The 25,126-nt window shown below is 45.4% G+C and overlaps 1 protein-coding gene across 1 annotated transcript in view; it reads left to right on the top strand.

Moving 5' to 3' along the window:
* Positions 1-4,486: 4,486 nt before the first annotated feature.
* LDAH (lipid droplet associated hydrolase) overlaps positions 4,487-25,126 on the top strand; it is a 351,093-nt gene continuing 330,453 nt past the window's right edge. The window contains exon 1 of the mRNA XM_077488850.1: positions 4,487-4,591. Coding sequence (XP_077344976.1) covers positions 4,533-4,591 — 59 coding nt within the window. The 5' untranslated portion in view covers positions 4,487-4,532. The remainder of the gene's footprint in view (positions 4,592-25,126) is intronic.

Below are 25,126 nucleotides of genomic sequence, written 5' to 3'. Positions count from 1 at the left end.
GGGAGCATCAAGAGTTGATAAAGGCCCTTACCCAGAAAATTACCAATTTAGAACTGCAGCACAAACGAACTGGAGCCACTCAAGTGGCGCAGGAATTGGCTGATACACGGGCACTGTTGGTGGAGGAACTTTTTAGGAGGGCACAAAAACATCATATGCTTTCACAGAAATTGTTTTATGAGCAAGGCAATAAGCCTGGGAAGTTACTGGCGCGATGTTTGCAGAAACGCACCTTAGCCTCTACTGTCCACCATGTGACGGACAGTTCGGGACGCTCCTTCACAAAAAACGAGGATATTGCGCAACAATTCCTTCAATACTATAGTAAGTTATATAGTCTTGAGGGTGTCGTTCGTGACCCCGCGGAGGACAGGGCGCTCTCGACCCTAAACCAGGAGTTCCTAGACAAATATAGCCCAAAGGCGTTGTCGGCCGACGAACGCACTGGCCTGGAGGCTCCTCTGTCCCCCGAGGAATGGGAGGCCGCCCTGAAGTCTATGAAGCCGGGCAAAAGCCCAGGTCCGGATGGCTTCACGGTACTATATTATAAAAACTATGCTGATCTGCTGGGGCCACGGTTCCTTAAAGCCTTTAACATGTTAGCCAAGGCCCCCAACCCTCCAGATACGCTTCTAGAAGCGTACATAACAGTACTACCCAAAGACAACAAAGATCCCACAGATGTAATGAATTACCGGCCAATTTCAATCTTAAATGTAGATCTTAAGTTGTTTGCGAAAATTATACCGACCCGTTTGGCATACTACGTTCCCGCTTGGGTGGGGAAGGACCAAGTAGGCTTTGTCTGGGGGAGGGAAGCGAGGGACAATACTATTAGGGCCTTAAACCTCCACCACTGGCTGACCTCCACCCAACAAGAGGCATTCTTTTTAGCAATGGATGCGGAGAAGGCGTTCGACAGGGTGGCCTGGGACTACTTGCAGGCAGTGCTGAGGGCTCTGGGCCTAGGAAGCACCATGTGCGCCTTTATTGGGGCTTTGTACTCGAACCCCAGGGCCAGGGTCAAGGTTAATGGTCACCTGTCGGATGCCTTCCCCATCCACAATGGTACCAGGCAGGGGTGCCCTCTTTCTCCCCTACTGTACATCCTCAACCTGGAACCCCTTTTGCGTTGCATTAGACATAACCCGGACATAAAGGGCATCATGGTGCGCCATAAGGAATACAAGATTGCGGCCTTCGCAGAGGACATCCTGCTTTTCCTCCCATCCCCATTAACATCCCTACCAAATCTGATGCCAATACTAGAACAATTTAAACGCATAGCCAATCTCAAAATTAACTATTCCAAATCATTTGCGCTGAACATCTCATTGCCAAATTGCCTTGCACAGCAATGCCAAGCTAATTTTCCTTTTAAATGGAAGTCGGATGCTAACACATACCTTGGGATACAACTGCCTGGAAAGTTTAGTTCCCGCTACGAAAAAAACTTTCTCTCTGAACTAAAGAAAATAAAACAGGAGCTGCTGAGGTGGGATGTCCCAACTCTATCGTGGTTTGGGCGGGCGGCGGCCCTTAAGATGACAGTTTACTGCCAACCTTCTTTACGGCCTTTAAAAGGGGGTGTAGATCTTTCCTCTGGGGCTCCAAACCAGCTCGTATCGGATGGGCAAACCTAGTTTTACCCAAAACTAAGGGAGGAATTGGCCTGCCAGACCTAAAGCGTTATTACTGGGCAGTACACATGACCAGGGTAGTTGACTGGAAGATCCATACACACTACAAAGACTGGGTGGAGTTGGAACGACTTGCTGTAGGTCATGACTTGCGAGCGCTTCCCTGGTGTAACAAACAGCCAAGTGGACCAAAGCTCCCTGCACACCCTCTCATTGGGGCGACCCTGCAGGAATTTACCAGGGCCTGCTAGCGCTCTCACATACGGAATGCCTGATTACACCTATTAGGGGAAACCCTGACTTCCCACGGGGATAGCTGCCAGCTCTTTAGCTCAGGAATGGGCGTATACGGAGATGGTAGCGAAACAGTTTTTCCGGAGAGGCAAATTTATGAGCTATCACGATTTAGCCACGCTGTCCAACACAAAGTAATTCCCGCACTGGTCCTATATGCAGCTAAAGCATTTCTTAGATGATTTGAGGAGGAGACCGGGGTACCTGACAAAGCCCACTGTGTTTGAAGCCCTGTGTTCTAGCACGACTCCCCAGAACCATGTGATCTCAACTCTGTATGCATCCATGTTTGAAACTCAGCATTCTGGTAGGCGCTCAGATCAGGCTTTCTGGGGATCCGTGCTGGACCGGGAGGTAACGGATGGAGAGTGGGATCGCATACACTTATACATCCACAAAGGTTCCCTCAACGTAAGCACTCAGGAAAATGGTTATAAAATAAAAATGAGATGGTACCAAACCCCAGATTTGCTCCATAGAATCTTTCCGACAGTATCTGACCAATGTTGGCGATGTGGTCAGGAGCCCGGCACCCTCCTACACATATGGTGGGGATGCTCTTTAATTCAGCCTTACTGGAGGTAAGTCCACGAGGTAATCACAGGCATTTCGTCCCTATCTTTGGAGTTCTCTCCTGCACAATATCTACTACATCTATCTTAAGTCCCTAGCGATGCATATGATCAATGCCGCAAGGCTCTGTATTCCGGTACATTGGAGATCTATGTCCCCCCCTCAATTAAAAGCTGGATTCATCGCATTAACCGTATAGAGGCAATGGAGGAGCTGATTCATACAGCACAAGACAGAATAGCCAGCTTCTCAGCAGTCTGGGAAGCGTGGCGGACCTTCAAATCGTCTCAAAGATATCTTACTTTGATGCAGAATTAAGAGAAAACAGAACCCTGAAAGAGGGATCTTTCCTAAATGGCATTTCCCCAGTGGGCAGTGCCCATGGTACTGCCTCTCTGGACATAGCTGGTACAGCTACTTCCCCCTTGGCTGCTTCATTGAGACGGAGAGGGTAGCTGGTGGGCGACCCCACCCCCACTCTGTCCGTGGGCTTGTCCACGCTTCCCCCCTTACCCCCAACCCATTGTTTTCCCCCTCTAAGTCCCAGCCGGCCCCTTCTTGCTCTTCCCACCCCCCCTTTTTTTTGTTGTTTTTTTTTTTCCCGACCCCCTCCTTCCCCTCCCTTTCTCCCTCCTCCCCTACTCTTATTATATGCTCCAGTCCAACTTATATGCTGCACCAAACCGCATCTTATAGTCACCTAGGCATCCTTAGTAGCGACTGCTGCGAGGTGGGTGGGGGTGGAGAGCCATGTCAGCGGGCATCACTCATTCTTGGGAGTCTTAGGGACAAATAACCAAGTGTTATTGGGGTGCCCCGGCCCCCTCGCTGTCTGGTAAGGGTTGCTAGCAAGCATACGTGCAATTGACATCCTGGGTGCAACAGACCAGAGCGCAAATAGGGTGCGGTACTTACTTGTGCGAGCTGGAAAGAGGACGAGTACCCAGGTGATACAATGTTTACAGTTACCTAATTGAAAACCTATTGCTTGGAATCTGCTGTATATGATTGTTATAATACTGGCTTGTTACTGAGCAAATGTAAGGACACGTTGACCGTTAAATGTCTTTAACGGATTGTTGTTTTAACATTGGCTTGTATTTTGCTCGATGTTACACTGTAAAAATAAAAAATAAATTTGTGGGAAAAAAAAAAATATATAGCATATACAAGCCCACTCGTGCCATTTCTTCAGTAGCTGTGCCGTGACCGGTGGCTCCCGCGCAGGAGTGACGTCCCCCCCGACTCCAGTCAGTCACAGCGCCAGAGACCGTAAACCCGGAAATAACTCCAGGAGACATGTCACTGGACCGCTGCAACAGCTTCGATCTAAGGAAAGTATTTCATAATAAACTATTATGCGATGCATACTAGCTCATCATGCCTTTGACTTGCAGGTTTATCGTATTATTTTGTTTGAGTTTACAACCACTTTAACATGGTTTCCTATGGGTCACATTCACATTTGTCCATCTTCCGGTGCGTTTTTTGGAAAGGGTCAGGAACTTTTTTCTCCAACAACAATATTGCGTTATTGGTTCCATAGACTTTAATGTAAATGCATGAAAATTAAAGTAAAAGTACTGACGGTCGGCAACACTGTTTGGATGTATACATCGGGGTGCATGCATTTGCTTTACACAAACCCTGATGTACGATTGCAGGCAAGTCGCCTCTTCTGATGCAATGTACAATGGCAGTAGGTCCGGGGAATGTGCAGGTTCTGCCCCCTTGTACAGCCATACATGATTGAGGACAAAAAGTGATGACAAGGTGAACAAGAGTTTCCAAAAGAGGATCAGTTGTGATCTATAGGACAATAATTGTCCCTAAGAAAACTCATTTTAGTGTTATAGCCGCGAATGTCTGTAAGTGAAGACAATACAAACATATAAACATTGGAGAAAGAGCCCATCACACACACGTATCACCAGCCACCTAAGCTCCGCCCCTTCACCTGCTTTCGGTTTCGGTCTCGTCCCGACGTCACGACGTTGAGCCCGGTAGGCGTGTCTTGGAGGCGGAATGTTCTATTCCAGTGTGCCAGGAGCTACATCCGGGGCACAGCGGGCGGAGAGTGACAGGTACTGTTATAATCCCTATTCTTCACAATGTGTACAATGCATGGCTCTCATCATCTCCTCAGCTGGCATGGGATCGTCCGCCTGCCATTGGTGCAGCCTGTGATTGACAGCTGTCAGATACGCAGCCTGAGGCTCCGCCTCCAGTATTAGACTGCTTTAATTACTATGGCAGTATGGAGATGATCTGTTTGCACGGTGTGTATATTGTGTTAGTATGTGGAAGCCATTCTGCGTGTAATAAGGGGCAGGCACCCTTCACCAGTGCTCAGGAGGTCAAGCAGCGCAAACTGCTTTTGGCAAAAAAGATTAGCGCCTACCCTCCCCCTAATCCCTATGACAGAACTCAGCCCACCAATACTCACCTCCCTCTTGGATCTGCTGCTGCCACCTATGACTCATTCATTGCCTATAACCCATTTATTAATTCATTCATCCCTTGCCTATAACTGATTCATTGCCTAAAACCCACCCATCCATTAATTTCCTATAACCCATCCATTCATTCATTGCCTATAACCCATCCATTCATTCATCCCTTGCCTATAACTGATTCATTGCCTAAAACCCACCCATCCATTAATTTCCTATAACCCATCCATTCATTGCCTATAACCCATCCATTCATTCATTGCCTATAACCCATTCATTCATTCATTCATTGCCTATAACCCATTCATTCATTCATTGCCTATAACCCATTCATTCATTCATTGCCTATAACCCATTCATTTATTGCCTAGAACCTATAATTAATTCATGCATTGCCTATAACCCATTGCCTAGAACCTAGTCATCCATTCATTGCCTATAACCCATTCATCGATTCCTTGCCTATAACCCATTCATCCACTCATTATCTATAACCCATTCATTCATTTATTCATTGCCTATAATTAATTAATTGCCTATAAGCTATTCATCCATTCCTTGCATATAATCCATTCATCCATTCCTTGCATATAATCCATTCATCCATTCCTTGCCTATAACCCATTCATGCATTGCCTCTAACCCATTCATTCATTCATTTATTGCCTATAACCTATAATTAATTAATGCATTGCCTATAACCCATTGATCCATTCATTGCTAGGGGTGAGCTCAGGCGTGTTCGCATGGAACACATGCAGAGCCCGCCAGGAAGTCAGTGCAGCGCTGCACCGACTTCCTGGCGGGCTCTGCACGTGTTCCATGTGAACACGTCTGAGCTCATCCCAAATTCATTGCCTATAACCCATCCGTTCATTCATTGCCTATAACCTATAATTAATTCATGCATTGCCTATAACCCATTCATCCATTCCTTGCCTATAACCCATTCATCCGTTCCTTGCCTATAACCCATTCATCCGTTCCTTGCCTATAACCCATTCATCCGTTCCTTGCCTATAACCCATTCATCCGTTCCTTGCCTATAACCCATTCATCCGTTCCTTGCCTATAACCCATTCATCCGTTCCTTGCCTATAACCCATTCATCCGTTCCTTGCCTATAACCCATTCATCCGTTCCTTGCCTATAACCCATTCATCCGTTCCTTGCTTATAACCCATTCATCCGTTCCTTGCCTATAACCCATTCATCCGTTCCTTGCCTATAACCCATTCATCCGTTCCTTGCCTATAACCCATTCATCCGTTCCTTGCCTATAACCCATTCATCCGTTCCTTGCCTATAACCCATTCATCCGTTCCTTGCTTATAACCCATTCATCCGTTCCTTGCCTATAACCCATTCATCCGTTCCTTGCCTATAACCCATTCATCCGTTCCTTGCCTATAACCCATTCATCCGTTCCTTGCCTATAACCCATTCATCCGTTCCTTGCCTATAACCCATTCATCCGTTCCTTGCCTATAACCCATTCATCCGTTCCTTGCCTATAACCCATTCATCCGTTCCTTGCCTATAACCCATTCATCCGTTCCTTGCCTATAACCCATTCATCCATTCCTTGCCTATAACCAATTGATCCATCCATTGCCTATAACCCATTCATTGCCTATAACCTATTCATCCATTCATTGCCTATAACCTATAACCCATTCATTCATTGCCTATAACCCATTGATTCATTCATTGTCTATAATGTATTCATTGACTATAACCCGTTCATCCATCCATTGCATATAACCCAATCATCCATTCATTGCCTATAACCCATTCATCCATTCCTTGCCTATAACTCATTCATTCCTTGCCTATAACCCATTCATCCATTCCTTGCCTATAACCCATTCATTCATTCATTGCCTATAACCCATTCATCCATTCATTGCATCTTCCTTCCCCCCTTGTGAGAGAAATGGGAGGGCTCTCAAATGTAAAACAGTAGTAGTGTTTGTATTTGTATTCCCTGTGATTAGTCATCAGTGATCACAAAGCACAGAGACACTCTGATTGGCTCGGTGCATTCTGCCTGGGATCTGACCTGTCTATCCACAGTGCGATCGTATATAAGCAGGAAACAGAGCACTATTTTATAATGAGGTTTCAGAAATAAAACGTCCAACACTCTGACATTTGTAAACATACTGAGGTTGCAAAGCGCCTAAAGCGTCTGTCACCAGAATGTTTTTTAAATGTACCCGGAAAAGATGTAGAATATTTACTAGTCTTATAGATCAGGGGTCTCCTAACATTCTAAACAAAGGGCCAGTTTATTGTCCTTCAGACTTTTTTGGGGGGGGGGGGGGACTATGGCCAGCGGGAGTGAACATCACCACATTTGGTATCATTGGGAGGAATAGTGCTCCACCAGTGGTATCATTGGGAGGAATAACATCCTGTCATTGGTATCATTGGGAAGAAAAATGCCCCATTGTTGGTATCATTGGGAGAAATAACGCTCCATTGTTGGTAACATTGGGAGGAATAGCACCCTGTCGTTGGTATCATTGGGAAGAATAGTGCCCCATCATTGGTATTATTGGGGGGAATAGCGCCCCATCATTGGGAGGAATAGCACCCTGTCGTTGGTATCATTGGGAAGAATATCATTGTTATTAGTGGAATGAATGGCACCCCATCCTTGGTATCATTGGGGGGAATCATGCCCCATCATTGGTATCATAGGGAGGAATAGCGCTCCATCATTGGTTTCATTGGGAGGAATAGCTCTCGATTGTTAGTATCATTGGGAGGAATAGCGCTCCATCATTGGTTTCATTGGGAGGAATATCGTCCCATCATTTGTGTCATTGGGAGGAATAGCGCTCCATTGTTGGTATCATTGGGAGGAATAGCACTCCATCATTGGTTTCATTGGGAGGAATAGCGCTCCATTGTTGGTATCATAGGGAGGAATAGTGCCCCATCATTGGTATCATTGGGAGGAATAGTGCCCCTTCATTGGTATCATAGGGAGGAATAGTGCCCCATCATTGGTGTTATTGGGAGGAATAGCGCTCCATTGTTGGTATCATAGAGAGGAATAGTGCCCCACCCATCATTGGAGCACAGGTGTGTCAGGAGGAAGGTGTCTCTGGAGCTCCTCCAGGTGATTGGTGTGAGAGGGGAGTGGTGGTGAAATCTATCCCAGCTCTCCTGGCCCCTTTCTGGGGAAGCCATGGAGGCCAGCGGGGCCTCTCCTGCTGGACGCTCACAGCCATCTCCTGGGCCGACAGGTGACATGCCTTCCTGTGTACAAGCCGATCTCTCTACCCCTGGTGAGGATGAAGGCTCGCAAGCCATTTGGGAGCTAGTGGTGGCCGGGATAAAGGTCCTAAATCGGGAGAGGGATAAGCTTTACAAGCTAGGGGCGGAGCTGAAGCACCTGCGAAGGCAGCGTGAGGGCTTATACAGCCAGAAACAAGGATCTATGGATCCGGAGATCCAATTGGCCAAAGGGGACCATTGTGGCCATGATGGAAGGCAGAGATGGGCCCTTCAAGGAGAAATTTGGAAATGACAGGAGGTTTGGAAGGATGACAAAGATGGAGGTGGAGGAGACCCCCAATTCCGCCCCCCCTGCCCCCTCAGGGAGAGGTAAGCAGCCCCATGCCTTCCCAGGACTCAGGAGGCGTGTTGAGGCCATCCAGGTAATGGAGTCTCCTATGTGGGGGGATCAGTTGGTGTTTAATGAGGAGGACATTACAGATGATGTACCTGATAAGGTAAAGCCTGGCAAGTCCCGTGTTGTGCCTAAGACTGTGTTTGTGCCTTTCACTAATGCTGACAATGTGCCTAATGACAGTCAGGCTGCTAATGCTGTGTGCAGTAATGTTGTGCCCGCTGATGCTGCAATGTAGCAAGAGTTACATTTAAAAAGTGTAATTTCTGTGAAGGAACTACAGGTGTCAGCACAGCTCATTAACCTTTCTTTAGCAGAGTCCAAAGCTGTTTGCCCCACTGCTGCTAAAGACTCTACAGCGCAGCATCATGAGACAGCTGGTACTGGAGCAGTGACTGTGACCATTCCTGATGGGAGATTGAACATTTCTGTGACTGATAACAATCACCCCAGCACAAGTGTGATGGACAATCGTCCCGCTACGGATTCTGCTAATTCATTTCAAACTGTTGATAATGATAATGCTAATAATAATAATGTACAGACTAATGTGACTTCAGTGTGGGGCCTTGGCCCTGATAAACCTACATTTGCTCAGGTGGTACGCTCTGCTGCTAGTATCTCTGCTCCCAAGGGGGGGGTTTCCCCTACAGCCTACCACTTTGGGCACCCCGGGACCTGGTCTTGGGTCTCTGGCTTTTACTGGGGGTCCCAGACGTAATGTAGTAATTCTAAAATGGGAAGGTGGTACAGTCCCTCCAGAGCGGCTTGCGGTGGTGGATTTGATTCTAGAAATGGGTTTTGGGGCAAAAGACCTGTATACCTTTATACATGTAGCTGGAACACGGGATTATACGGTTAGCTTCACCAGGCCAGAGGATCTTGACTTGTTCTGGGAGCGATATGAGGCTCGATATAGATCAAGACCCTAATGGGAAGGTCTGGCCCCAGTTGCGATTTCTCAGAGGTCAACAGTAAATAAAATCACAATTATTCTGACTAATGAGAGCATCCCCGCTCGGGATTTTGAGGGTTGGTTGCAGAACTATGGGGAGGTTTTGATTAAGCCCAGCAAAATCCTTGATGAGTGCAACATCTGGACTGGGATTTGGTCAGTAACAGTCAGGTTGGCCAGGGATGGGAATGTGGTCCATCACCTGCCCTCCTCAGCTTTTATAGGGAGGGATAGGATGACTATTTTCTACCCTGGTCAGCCGAAGCTGTGTCACCGCTGTGGAGAAAAGGGGCATTTGAGATCCTGTTCAGCTTTGATATGTTCAGTGTTTCAGGGTCAGGGTCATATGGCCAAGGACTGCACCGATATGATCAGGTGCAACCTGTGCCTGCACCTTGGCCATCCCTATAGCAGATGTCCTGAAGCCTGGCACAATATGGAGAAGAAGGTAATGGATGACTTGTTGAGGCTGGACAGGATGGAGGGTGAGGCTCCTGGTGTACCATCCTCCTCTGTGGTGACTGACTCCCCTGGTCCTGCTCAGGATCCCTCTCCAGTTCCTGTGGCCACCCCTCTTGTGTCTGTAAGTATTCCTTCTGTATCTGCCTCTGTGTCCCCCCAGCCTACTGTACCCACTCCTCTTGTGTCATAACCTTCTAAGTCTGTGCCCCCCGGGTCAGTTACCCCCCAGGTGTCTACCCCTTCTAAGTCTGTCTCAAAGGGAACACCACCCCCACCAGGAGTGGTAGCAACTAAAAAAGGTTGCTTCTTCCTCTGTAAAGGAGTCTTCTGTGAAGACCCCAAAGAAAAAAACAAGAGATGATGGCATCTCTGAAGCTGACCATCAGTTTGGGAAGTGGAAGCAGGTGGTGAGGACGGAGCGGGCTCCAGTGCCTATCTCCAACCGTCATAGGTCCTCTGAATGGTATATTTCTTCATCTGGAGCTTCTTCTGAACGAAGTTCAGATTCTGAAATGGAGTTTGAGGCTGCTTCAAGAAAGAGAGAGAGAGAGAGGCTTCTGGGGATGAGCAGCAGAGGGGAGCTAAGAAGCAATCCACCCAAAAACCCAAATGGCGATTCCCCCTCCGTTAAAAGTGGTGACAATAAATGTCTCCAGCATTAAGTCAGTAAGAACTTGTTCTATGGCCTTCTTTATGTTCAGCCAATTAGACGCAGACATTTTATTTTTGCAAGAGACTAGGCTCATCTCCTTCACAGATATTCATATGGCCAAGAGAGAGTGGAGGTATGGTCCATCTTACTGGTCTTTTGCGGCCGAGCCTTACGGCAGTGGCAGTGTTTAAAACTGGCATGGTAAATGTCCGGCGGGTTATTGAAGTGGAGATTGGGAGATGTATGGTCTTAGACGTCCTTGTGGAGGGGCAGGATCTGCGCCTAATTAATGTTTATGGGCCGCACACAAAGTGGGACAGGAAATGCCTTTTACAAGGATCAAGCCATTTCTTTTTACATCCCGGCAAGTGGTCTTTGGAGGTGACTTTAATACAGTAGCTAGGCCCAAGGACAGGAAGGACTTCAAGGACAGGCTGGGATATGATAGCGTTTTTTAAAATAGTATGGTTAGGGATGCTGGTCTTGTAGATGTGCAGATTAAGCACCTCCAGGATGACACCGGGTTCACCTTTCATCAAGGTAGTAGTTAGAGTAGGATAGATTAGGTTTTTTTTTTTTTTTTTTTTTTAAGGAGACCTCTGCTTTTCCGCCCCCAGTGGTGCAGGCAGTCCTGAATACTTCAGACACCCCTGAGAGGGGCAAGTGCATCTGGAGATTCAATTCGACTCTACGCAAGGAAGAACATGTTAGACAATCCTTTGAGGAATTCTTTCAGGCTCAGGTGACCATCCTGGACTTTTTTAGCAGCAAGGCTGAGTGGTGGGAGCTGACTAAAAAGAGGATCGCTGGATTCTTCAGGGGGCTAGCCAATAGATCATAGATAATAAATACATGACCTACTAACATTTACGGAGGAAGCTGGATATTCTTGTCTCGAGAGGAGGAGATCCTGGGGCAATCTCTGAAGTGAAATTCCTTCTCAGGAAGTGTCAATATGACTGGCATGCCTCTTTGGTTCTAAAGAGGGACTATGGGAAGTACCACTCGCCTGACCCTTACCAGAACTGCAAAAAAGGTGTAGCTGTTAAAACGGTTGTTGGCCTTAAGGACAGTACAGGTTCCTTGACAAAGTCCAGGTCAGGAATCCTGGAGGTTGTGAGGTCCTTTTATGCTGACCTTCTTGGGAGGAAAGCGCTTGACCGTGACAAGATGGACTCTACTCTAGGTCTAAATGGTGGAGATTTTCCATTGATGAATTTGACAGAGGAGATCACAGTTGAAGAGGTGATGAGGGCAATTGAACAGCTTGCCATCAAAAAGTCACCTGGACCAGATGGCTTGATGGCTGAGTTTTACAAAGCCTTTAAGTCTATTCTGGCCCCACATTTGGTAGAGGGTTTTTAACAGGTGCCTTGCTGGGGGGGGGGGGGTGCTTTCCCCTTCCATGAGGCACTCGGCTGTCATTATTCTTTCAAAGGGTAAAGATACTTAGATGATTGAGAATTGGCGCCCCATCAGCCTTCTTAATGTCGATAGAAAGATACTGGCAAGGATTCTTTTCTGGTGCCTATCGTCAGTAGCATAGTCTTTGATTTATCGCCATCAGCACTGTTCGGTCCAGAGTAGAAGCACCTTCACAGCGGTTTTAGCTGTCCAGGAGGCCTTGGAGCGATGCAGGGCAGCAGGCTCTGGAAAGTATTTGCTGATATTGGATCAGGCAAAGGCTTTTGATCGTGTTAACCATGAGTACCTGTTGTTGCTCCTTAGTAAGTACGGTCTCCTGGGTGGTTTTGTCGATTGGTTAAAAGTCTTGTATAAGGGGGCAGAAATCTTTCCTCTTGTTAATGGTTGGGTTGGGCAGTCCTGTGACGTTGGCCCCCGGGGTGCACCAGGGTTGTCCCCTGAGTCCCCTGCTCTATGTATTTGCAATCGACCCCTTTATCAGGAGGCTAGAGATTGGCATGTTGTGTGGGGTGCCAGTGGGGCTCCCGGGTGAGCCACCTTTGAGGGTTGTTGCCTATGCGGACGATGTGTCGGTGATTGTCACTGGGGCAGATGAAGCAGAGGAGGTGGTCTCTCTGACATCACGGTATTCTGAAGCATCAGATTCCAAGATCAATCAGGAAAAGAGTGACGTTTTTTTGGATGGGAAAGGAAGGTGAGGGGTTTGATCTCCAGGACACCTTTCCAGTGCAATCAATTAAGATTCTAGGCATTGAATTTGGACCCAGCGATTATGGCCTCAAAACCTGGGAAGGCAGACTGGAAATTGCCAATACTAAGGTGGTCAGCTGGAAGAGACGGACGTTATCTCTGAGGGAAAGGGTTAATCTGATTAAGACTTACCTGATTCCAATCTTCTTGTATGTCAGCTTTGTTTGCATCTTGCCAGTGTCTCTCTATGCTAGGGTCAGTAGTGTGTTCTTCCAGATGCTGTGGGGGAACAGACTGAACCGCATCAAGAGGAATGTCACCTATCTATCCAGGAGGGAGGGTGGCTTAGGTATGGTCAACCCAGTTCTTTTCTTTCCACTGCTATTTCTCAAATTTAACATTGGTAATATGCTATCAGTGGAACCTCCTGGATGGGTAGGCATATTTAGATCTTGGTTTAGGCCTTTTCTACGACTTTGGGAAGAAGTTGGCCAAGTGAAGAATCTCAGGGGTCATTGTGGTCATGTTACTGCGGCAGTGGCGATTGTCAGCTGAGGATCTCAGATCGGTTCCGAGGAAAGTCCTTATGAGTCGAGTCTTAAGCGAAGTCTTTCATGACCCACTGGCCTTAAGGGATTTCCCAGGCCCAGTTTTGAGGGTAGGGTTAAGATTGATTCATTTGGACAGAGTACCCCCTAAATTTAGGGATCTGGCCTGGTTGTGCTTTCATGGGAGGCTCTATGTTCGGGGCAGTTTGAAATTCTGCAGTGGGGTGGATCGTAGCTGTCCTCGGGAGGAGGAGACTATGGACCATTTTCTTCTTCACTGCCCCTTTAACATAGAGGTGTACAAACAGGTGGGGTGGGCCCTCGGTGTTCCTTTCCTCTCCAGGCTGGGTTATGCTGAATGGGTGTACGGAGCATTCAATACTGGTTGGGTTTTTTGTTTGGATACACTTTTTCTAGTTAGCCTAGTAGTCTGTTATTTCACCTGGAACGCACAGTGTCAGGTCTGCACTCGGCATAAAATCCTTCCTGTTGAGGTGGTGGTGTATGACATTCTGCATGGGGTGGAGAAGATTCGGGTGCTTGAGAGAGACAAGTGGAGTCGGGGGGGCTTGGTTGAAGGCATGGAGGGGTTTCAAGCCTCCCTGACTGCCAGGAGTCTCTTTCCCGGGTTTGGCTGTATCACACGGGGCTTCAGCTTGTATAAGAGCAGTGTGATGAGCAAGCTTTCACAAAGCATTTGCAGAGCTTTCAGCAAGCTTTTGTTGAAGCTTTTAACCACATCCTGCCCGCCATATTGTGAATCGACAGACGGGTGGTGGCTCTCTCTTTCTGGGACGATGTCAGAGTTGTTCCACTCTCGCTGCACTTGCAGGGGGATGCAGCGTGGCGATTGGTGGTGCGCTCTGTCCCTGGGACATGTTTCATCACCGACCTCGGTAAAGAGCCGATGACGAGGCTCTTTATCCAATGACAGCTGATCACATGTAAACAAGTTAATGCCGGCTATTGGATTTCTTCTCCTCACACTAACAGCGTGTGAGGAGAGGAAAGACGATCAACGACATTTGCTCACAGGGGAGACCTACAAAGATAATCAGTGCAGCCTTTCAGTGCCACCTATCAGTGCTCTCCAGTGCTGCATATTAGTCTCATCAGCGCCCATCAGTGAAGAAGAAAATGTACTTGCTTACAAAATTACAAAAAACCCCCGTGGTGATTAATGCCACCAAAAGAAAGCTCTATCTGTCTCAAAAAAAAAAAAAAGATAAATATTTCACTTGGGTACAGTGTTGCATGACCGCACACTCATTCAAAGTGCGACAGCGCTGAAAACTGAAAATTGGCCTGGGCAGAAAGGGGGTAAAAGTACCCTGTATGCAAGTAGTTAAAGTATCATTCAGCTCTAGTTTGTAAATGTTGAACACAGAACCCAATGGGAGTACTGATTGCCACTTTAACCCCTTAGCGCAGGCCGCACGCAAATATGCGGCCTGTCGGTGCTTTGTCCTTGGCTCCAAGAGGCCACATATTTGCGTGAATTGCTGTTAATACAGCTGTGCTGAGAGAGTGCTGCACACTCCCGGCCCAGTTACTGGTGCCTATCTGAAAGCTCCCCATCGTTACTTGCATTTGGGCTTTTTCGGATCCCATGACAGCCAATCACATCGGTCACATGATCTTAAGCCCCGTCCTTCTCCTGGCATTATACATTTCTGAAAGATCCAGAAGGCACAGGCACAAAGAGGTTAAAGTGATTGTAAATGATCATCTTGTAAAACAACCTATTCAGTTTGAAATAGAAATGAAAGGCAAAACATTTTTGCGTAGATGTAAAAAAAAACATTATAAATACCTTCCCCCCTTTTTTAAATTTTTTATAAGTGATCACATTCCCTGTGTTCTCAGCTGCATAAGAGCTGGGGAAGGAGAAGTAACAGTACACCGAGCTTCCCCGTGAAAGGCTATGCAGCGGGGGGCATGTCAGGACATGTTTGATGATTGGAGGAGAGCAGGCTGATTTCCCAGCACAGCTAGAGAACTGACCATGGTGTGTTCTCCTGCTTAGTGTGGTCAGTTGTTAATAGGAAAGCAGAAGGACTGGCAGGAACACCGGGGATTTCACACAAAGGAAGAAATACAAAAGAGAACAGGATACTTTTTCATACAAGTACATGGTACAGCAGGCACATATCAGGAATATGAAATGATGGGATAATAAACACTTTAGGCAAGCTACTAGCAGGCTTCAGAACTTGAAGCCTGCTAGCAGCTTGCTTAAAGTGGCAATCAGCACTCCCTTTGGGTTCTGTGTTCAAAATTTACAAACTAGACCTAAATGGTACTTTAACCACTTGCCGACCAGCTCACGCACATATACTGCGGCAGGTTGGCAGCATTGCGTGAATCGCTGTACCTGAACAGCGTCTCGCAAAGGTGCATTTGAAGGGCGGGCGCTCACTCCCACTGTACAAGCGTGGCCATGGGTCGGGTGGATTCGGTGTCCACCCACGATCCCCTAGTACAGATGCAGAATGGGGATCTGCCAGTGTAAACAAGTGGATCCCTTTTATGACAGGGGACATGTCAGAGATCTTCTGTTCCCAGTGATCGGGAACAGTGATCTCTGTCATGTCCCAGGTAGCCCCCCCCCCTACATTTATAACACCAGGGGAACACACTTAACACCTTGATCACCCCCTAGTGTTAACCCCTTACCTGCCAGTGCAATTTTTACATTGATCAGTGCATTTTTATAGCACTGATCAAAGTAATAATGTCACTGGTCCCCAAAAAATGTAATTTGGTGTCAGATTTGTCCGCCGCAAAATTGCAGATCGCCGCTATTACTAGTAAAAACAATAAAAAATAAATAAACGTCCCTTTAATCTATCCCATAGTTTGTAGATGCAATAACTTTTGCGCAGACCAATCAATATACGCCTATTGCGATTTTAATTTTTTTATTTTTATACCAAAAATATGTAGAAGAATACATATAAGACTAAACTGATGAATAAATATCTTTTTTTTATATATTTTTTATTCAATATGTATTATTAGCAAAAAAAAAATAAAAATCTAAATTGTTGCTCTTTGTTTGTTTATAGCGCAAAAAATAAAAACCTCAGGGGTGATCAAATAGCATCAAAAGAAAGGTATATTTGTGGTAAAAAAAAAGATATCAATTTTGGGTAGAGCGCGCAATTGTCATTTAAAGCGACGCAGTGCCGTTTCGCAAAAAATGGCCTGATCATTAAAGCAGGAGTCCACCGGGACTCCGCATTTTTTTTTTTTTAAAAGCCAGCAGCTACAAATACTGCAGCTGCTGACTTTTAAAATAGTGACACTTACCTGTCCAGCGCGCCCGCGATGTCGGCACCCGAAGCCGATCTCTAGATCGTCTGTAAGGTGCTGCCGCCGCCATCTTGGGTATGGAAATCAGGAAATGGAGCCTTTCGGCTTCATTTCCCGGTTCCCTACTGCGCATGCGCGAATCGCGCTGCGCAATAAGGACGGTCCCCGCTGCCTCTGGGATCTGTGTGTTTCCCAGCAGGCAGCGGGGCTTTTGCGGAAAGGGGCGGGCACTTGCGGAAAGGGGCGTAATCTACGCCCCTTTACGCAGAGAGCTATCCCGGAAGTGGGTGCAGAATACCTGTACTGTACAGGTATCTGCACCCCCCTCCCCCCTGAAAGGTGCCAATTGTGGCGCCGGAGGGGGGGAGGGTTCCGATGAGCGGAGGTCCACTTTAGGGTGGACCTCCGCTTTAAGGGGGCACATCCTTCCGGGGCTGAAGTGGTTAAAAGCTAGCCATTCATGCTGCTCTTGTACAAGATGAAACCCACGTAAAACATGCCTTATAGAGTCACCTCTCTCACAGCCCGCAGTGCTGAATACTGCTCTGATGGGGAGAAAATGTCCTTAGAAATTTGCTGAGAAATGAAGACTTCTGATCTCCCTGCTGCACTCTGTTGTCCCCTCCACCAACCCCTATGTCACTACTGTGTCCTGTATGGGCCTGGGGAGCACAGGAAATTGACAATACTAGAAGTGACGGTTTCTTTTAATGGAATGACATACGGCAGCTCTGGCTGTGGGGGAAGTAATTATTTACTCTAGTTTACATTTAACCACTTCAGCCCTGGAAGAATTTACCTGAGCAGAGCACTTTTTGCGATTCGGCACTGTGTCGCTTTAACTGACAATTGCGCAGTCATGCGACGTGGCTCCCATACAAAATAACGTCCTTTTTTTTCCCCCACAAATAGAGCTTTCTTTTGGTGTATTTGATCACCTCTGCAGTTTTTATTTTTTGCGCTATAAACAAAAAAATTGCGCCAATTTGAAAAAAACTAATTTTTTTTACTTTTTGCTATAATAAATATCCCCCAAAAATATTTAAAAAAAACATTGTTTTCCTCAGTTTAGGCCGATACGTATTCTTCTACATATTTTTCCAAAAAAAATAATCGCGATAAGTGTTTATTGATTGGTTTGAGCATAAGTATAACTCTGTAACCACTAATACCTCGTACACACGATAAGAATATTGAATAAGAAGAATAATGATTGTCAGTATTTACATGCTGGTCTCATATCGATAACCAATAGGTTACTAGAGTTACAAAAATTCTTGGACACAAAATAAAACTTCAGAAATTATGTTTTGCATTGTGGTCTTGGTCACACAGTTTTTTTTTTATAAACATACCATACTAATTGCATGAAAATCGTTTGTTCTGTTATTGTACGAGAAAATTTTTGGTGTTGGTGTATGTCCTAATCGGCTTTCAAAAGCTATGTACGTACGATTGCGCCAAAAGCAGTATTTTTCGTCCAGTTTTCTCATTGTGTGTACTCAGAGATAGTTGCCTGCTTGGTTATCAGAATGCTGCTTTCTGAATGGACTTTGCGCATTTGTTTTAGATATATCTGATCTCCTTTGTGTGTTAGAGTATTATGTTCTCTTTGAATTTGTTCCATTATGCTCTTTGAACATATGTCAGCATGCAAAATTCTGAATTTTCTTGGTCTTATAGATTTTTAGACATTTTAGCACCCCGTTGTGCTGAGGTTTTTGGTTTTTGGTCCACACTCAGCCTTTTCACCTCTGGGAAATGTAGGCTGTAAAATAGTTGGGGGGGGGGGGGGGGTGGTAAAACCCTGCGGTTGAGCTGCACTTATACTGCACCCAAATGCTATACCCTTTAGCTGCAGAGGCTGGGAGTGTACACGTATTTCAGCCGCAATGCTTTGCTTTTTGGCCTTGGCAAGAATTATACCTTTCCATTTTTACTGGCGCTATTGTCCTCTGGATGTGACCCATTCAAATGAATGGGGCCACTCTGCAACTGCCCCACAACCACGTGCATTGCACACAGTTGCAGTGCGCTAGTGCACGGTTCAAGGGGTTAAAGCAAGCAGCAATACAACTCCTACTCACCGCCTGTCAAATGCTCTCTGAAGAGCATTTAAAAAATGTGGCTGATTCTTCAGAGAGCAAAGATAGTGTGAACAGGCCCTGAAATTGTTTTGTTTGGACCAATCTTCTATAACAGCTGCACCCGCTGTGAGTGATTTATAAACTGTATGTAGTATCAGCTGGGTTTCGGGAGCAAGACGAGAACTTTCTGTTCCACTTCTGGAACAAAATCGAGTCAGACTGAACTCTGCTCAGCCATTCACAGGAAGCTTTGTATTTTCAAAATGAATACAAGGCTTCTGCTGATTGAATGAGGTGGAGATTACAATGTCATCCGTCTGCCTCTCCACCACACTCGCCAATCCGAGGAAGCCTTGTATTCATTCAGAAAATACAAAGCTTCCTCTGACGTCCAGATGACGTCCCTAGTTCAGTCATCTTTGCATCTTCAGTCACATCTTCAGCCTGGTGGCTTCCTGGTATGGATCCCTAGCCATTTCCATTGGCTAGATCGAGATGACTTCACAAATTCAGTCATATTGACATTTTCAGTCACATCGTCAGCCATGCGGCTCCAGGTATGGACCCCCAACCATTTTCATTGGCAAGGCAGAGATAACGTCCGTAGTTTAGTCATCTCGGCATTGCCGCATATCTTACTCTGAGCTGCGTGTGCAGAGATCAGTGTGCCGTCAGGTCAGACAGGTAAGTAACTTTGATTCAGAATAAAAAAGCATCCCTCTTCTGCATTAAAATTCCTGCCTGTTTGCATTTTTTTCAAGGTAAAGTTCCACTTGTGCGCAAATATGCATGTAGTAAATAGCTTTTCGTTGGGGTTTTTAGGTGGGAGGAGGGCTAATAGATAGAGGTTAGTTCATTTTTGATGAAAGGTCCACTTTAAAGTGTATGTAAAACCACAAATACAATTATTTGGATGGGAAAGGGTTAGAACCATCTGTGAGTTTTGAGTTGTCCTTGCTCTGGAGATTCATCTTCTTTTTTTTTCTCCCCCTGTGATCCATGTCACTTATACAAAAAGTGATGGCAAATCCAAACTTTTACAGGTGACATCACAACCAGAGTAAAGGGGAGATCCTATTTTAGTGACTTATGTCTAACGCTAAGTATATTCACATAGATACGTTTTTGTTCAACATGTGGGCTATACAACATGGATGGAGGAATCTCTTGCTGTAGCTATTGTACTCTGACAGCTGCAGGTGGCACCTGACACCCAAACAGGGGCTGATTGGATGCAACCACTGATCGGCAGACATTTTTGCGCCCAGCTTCTTTTGATCTTTGGAGGGATGTGGGGCAGGAGGTGGCTGACAGGGTTGCCAATATAGTGAATTTTATCTTAATTACCATCTGCAATTCGTATAGTGTGTGCCCAGTGTGAGAGATCTAGGCCCCTGTCACAAGGGGCAGACTCCAATTAGGTCCGCTGGGGATCTGTCCACTAACCCCCTGCCAATCAGTGCGGATGACAGGTCCATGTCTGCCAAGTTTATACAGAGCGGACACAGACAGAGCACGTTCTGCTCTATGGGAGCCGGATGTAAATGCACTCCACTATTCATTTACACCCAACTGTCCTCCAATCCCATCCACCTAGAGAGAAGCATCCCTTTCAGTTTTTCTTTTCTTTTAAGCAGCTTGGTTTAGATTGGAGGTAGGTGGGTGATAACAGACATAAGTCTGTTTACACCTATCGGTCCATAAGGATGAATCGAGGATCTGATCAGGTCCGCCTTAAAAACTGACAGGCGGACCTGATCGGAGCCTTCATGTGAAAGGGGCCTTAAGCCTCAAACACACAGTCGGATTGTTCGCCAATAAAACCGTGGAATTTTGTCCGAAGGGCGTTGACCCAAACTTGTCTTGCATACACACGGCCACACAATTGTTGGCCATCAATTACAAACGTAGTGTCGTAAGTTTGTTGAGTGTTGATTCGCGCTTTTTATTTTCGAGTTTTTTTATTTAGCGCTTTTCAGTTTGCGCTTTTCATTTTGTGCTTTTCAGTTTGTTTCTGAATGGCCGTTTGTCAACCACACATGTTGCGGAATCGGAGGAGATAACGTGTTATTTATTATTGGCCTTGGAGTTATTGCTTTGACATTATTTTTTTGGTTGAATAATGATTTGATTTGGTATATTTTTCTATATTTTTGGATGCATAGAATGCACTTTTTGGTTAAGTTTTATTGGCAGATAGCATGTCTAATTTATTTTTATTTTTTTAATGTACAATTAAAAAAAAAAGTGTGGAATAATACTTGGCTATGTGTTTTACTTCAAATGACAGTTTGGGAGTAGGCAGTTACATTTTAAAAAATACAATGTAAAATTAACAAGGGACACCAACATAGTTGATCTTAAAAAACTACGGGATAATGGTGTTGTGGTAACTTGCCTAAATAAAAAAAAAAAGCATAATAATATTATTCTTGATATCACTAGACAAAAAAAAGCGTTTGATAATTCATTTGCAATAACTCCATCAGTATCACCAGCAAAACAGCTTCATTATTATCCGATTAAAGAAGAGAATCTGCGCTGCATTTCGAGATTTCATAATTTGCCACATCACGAATGTTAATTCTCCATTACGAGTGCTAGTTTCCAAGACCGACCGATTCTGACTTGTCCTTGCTTCTGAGCATGCTTTTTTGGACTTTGGACTTTTGTCCGACGGACTTGTGTACACACGCTTGGAAAATCCGACAACACACAATTGTCAGCGGAAAAATTAAAAACCTGCCATCCAATATTTGTCTGTGGAAAATCCGACAACAATTGTCCGTTGGAGCGTACACATGGTCGGATTTTACACCAACAGCCAGTCATCACGCGTTTCCTGTTAGAAAGTACGATCGTGTGTATGTTGTTTCTCTGGGACAGGAAGTGAAGGTAAAGCTCCGCAAAGGAATAAAAACAAACAAAAAAACAGTTTTTAACCATTGCTGTCATATTTAAGGTTCATATTAAATACAAATGTAATAAAAGCATAAGATTCATGCTTGACTGCATTATAATGTTATTATGATAAAAACATGAGGTAATAATAAAATAGGTTGTATATCTTAATAAAAAAAAAATTCAGCCCTTGAGAATTGGGGTGAAAAGGTGGTGGTTTCACAGTTCTGTAATACAGACGATTCTAAAGCACTTCTGTAAAAATATGCGCTGATGATGAATTTGCCATGGTGCAAAGTTTTCCTTGAAGTTATTGACAGTTGCACGCGTGTTTTCGTTTGAACGGGGTTTCATCGTAGCTTGTTACGTAATGCCTGCAAATGTGATGACTGCTCCTTTCTCATAAACATAACAACTATTCCCCAATCTCAGACCATGAGAACAGCGGCCGCTGCGATCTGCCGCGAGATCTGGACGTCTTGGCACAGAGACGAGCTTTTAATGAGGAATGGAAAAAATGACTAGCTGTTTCTGTGCAGGTGGAAAAAGGTTAACACAACTCGCCTGTCAGATCTCGTTATAAAAATGTCCATAGAATGGAGGAGAAAACATACAAGACAGAAAAGAATGACCGAAAAGTAAGTGCTAATAGGGGCTTTCAGTCCCCTGGCGTACCTGTGATATATTATCCTGCTTCTGTCACCAGGCTGTACAGAGACCTCGGCTGCCTCTGGGACTGACTGGTCATAAGGGCAGCGGTTGTCTTTGAAGAGAAATTTAGGGTTTCTCCATGTACACTATAGGACTGTTCAACTTTGTGTTCCTTTTAAACAATACAACAGTACCAACATGACCATTTTCATTTATATCTTGGTTAAAGACCTACTCCAGGAACTAGAAAATATCTACCCTGGCTGTGGGACCCCCCCAAACTGCAAGGGTTAAATGCTCATTGTGTCTAGGGGCTAGAGTAATGGGCATGATTACTTACCCATTTCTAGCCAGCTCTGGTATTGTCCTCTGTTCCCTGAGGCCTTGGTCTGTAGGCAGTCCACATAGAATGCAGACCATTTTATATGTACTTGCCCCTGTTACATATAACTGAAACAAAGGGTATTTCCCCTTATTATGGCAACCCTAGATATGATGAGCATTTAACCCTTGCAGTTTGGGGGGGGGTCTCACAGCCAGGGTAGATATTTTCTAGTCCCTGGAGTAGGCCTTTAACCAAGATATAAATGAAAATGGTCAAGGCACCTTGTTCCCCATGTTGATGAGGAACAAGGCATCCACAGGGCCTTATCCCCACAACCCTGGCCCGTTGGTTGTGGGGACAAGTTAATGGTTGGTTGTTAGGACGCTGGCGGATGCAGGCTCCTTAACAGCCAGTGACTCATCCTTGATGGCTGACAGTAGTAAAAACTTGCATTAAAACCGTATCCAAATAGCATCAACTCACACTGCAGCTGCACTACAAAATTGCACTGAAAACAGAATCAAAATCACACTGCATTAGTGTGAACCTTGGCTTAAAGTGTGAAATGTCATTCCCCTCGCTCTTAAGAATCAAAATGTCAGTGTGGTCATGTACCTCCGATTTCCAGAAACTGCAGTGTACATTGATTTGCTTCATATGTGTTGAGCCTAACCAAAGGAAATGACGGCTCTATTTATACCCCAGTGCGTGGGCATTTCCATGTTTAGCCACATATGCGTTGGGCATCTGATGTTTAATTCAATGTTAATTGGAAGACAAATCGCAGGTCTTCTACCTGTGGGTATATTGCCACCTTCAGTTGGTTTAGATAATATACATAACAAAAGGGGCATAAACCCAAGGGGTTACTGTCTGCAGCATTCTGACATCTCAGGTAGCCATTTCTTAGGTCTGTAAGGCTGCTTACCTGGTCTTCACTCCACACTTTCAGTAAGTATCATTGGGTGATAGTAGCTGCATCCGCTTTTAATTTTAATGAGTCTCAAGGATTGTCTACCCGGTGAAAGGTCTCTAAATGGAATTCATTTTTATGTTGACATGTTTCCATGGATCAGTTGTTCAGAGAGGGTTTGCTTCTTCCGTTTATTGCTTGTTATCATTAAGCTCTGGACCCTATGAAGCTACTAGATAGTACAGTGTCCTCCTTTTGTTTTGCATAGTGTTCAACCTTTTTAAAGATGGCCATATACTAACAGGTAGAAATATATTTAAAGCTGTGTCTTCCATTAAACTACTTGATAAAAAGAAGTTATAATGAATAAAGAAGTCCTGTTACTTTCCACAGCCAGGCCCAGTGTGTGAGCCCCTCGTGTTTGTTTGAAACTTGTTTTTTTCAAGCCAGATGTCCCAAACCCTGTTGGGTTTATTGGAGCAGCTGCGAGAGTGATACGTCTTCTTGTATAGGGGGACGAGGCCTAAGGCCTCATGACCACTGGATGTTTTCATGGCTGCTGTTTTTGGCTTTAGGCGTTTGTTTTTTACAGCCAGTAAACTCCCCAGCATGTTATCTTATGTGTCCATGCACACATAGGCTGTTATCAGCGTTTTTTGTGGCAGGGGTGTCTTCTGGCTTGAAAAAACCCCCAAAACGAGTTGGTTTGAAGAGTTTTTCAGCTGTAAAAACGCTGAAAAAAGCTTGCGTTTTTAATGCAGCATTCTACAACTAAGAGCTTTTTCACACGGGGCGGATCCGTGCTGATCTGCCCCATGGACATCCGCTTGCTCAGCGGGGATCGCTCCGTCGATGTCCGCCGAGCAGGAAGATGACAGGTCCGTCTCTGCACACTGTGCAGGGACGGACTTGTCAGAGCGCCACACTCCCCTATGGGAGATCAGATGACGACGGATCGCAGAGTCCGCCGTCACCCGATCTGATCCTCAGATAGATGAAAAAGTAGGTTTTTCCTCAGTCACACTTTTTCGGATCGGAGCGGGTCGGATGTCAGAGGACATGTCGCCGCTCCATAGACCTCTATGGAGCATCCATTCAGGTCCACCTAAAAAACTGACATGCGGACCTGAACGGATCAGTCATGTGAAAGAGGCCTAAAGCTACTGCCATTGTCATAACTTCCAGTGTGCAATAGGCCTTAAAGGGCCTGTCGTTACCATCAGTTCAGGACAGACATTAGACTAATCGAATTTCACTCAAGCTGATAGGAAAGCTTTAAAGCTGGCAAGATCTAAACTGCTTAAAGAAGCTGTGACAACCAACCTGAAAAAGAAAGAACGGGTAGGCAGGCAGGCAGGCAACACTTCTTTTGTGTCTCCCAACAGTAACAGTAGAAATTGAAGGGCGCCATCTAGTGCCTGTTGGTGCGCTGATTCATTTGGAGATGCTTAAACGGACCTTCACCTGAAAACAAAACTTGGCATTATTCTCTTCCAACCCCCAGCCCCTAACGAAACTTCAGTTTGTTTTTATTTATTTCGGATAGCAAGTACTTTTTTTAAATTTTTTTGATACATGCTACCATTTCCTCAATCTTCT

This window comes from Lithobates pipiens, unplaced genomic scaffold, assembly GCF_037356315.1.
Source record: "Lithobates pipiens isolate NorthernLeopardFrog02 unplaced genomic scaffold, aLitPip1_a1.2 Scaffold_18, whole genome shotgun sequence".
NCBI lineage: Eukaryota > Metazoa > Chordata > Amphibia > Anura > Ranidae > Lithobates > Lithobates pipiens.
This window is presented reverse-complemented; position numbering and strand designations above follow the sequence as displayed.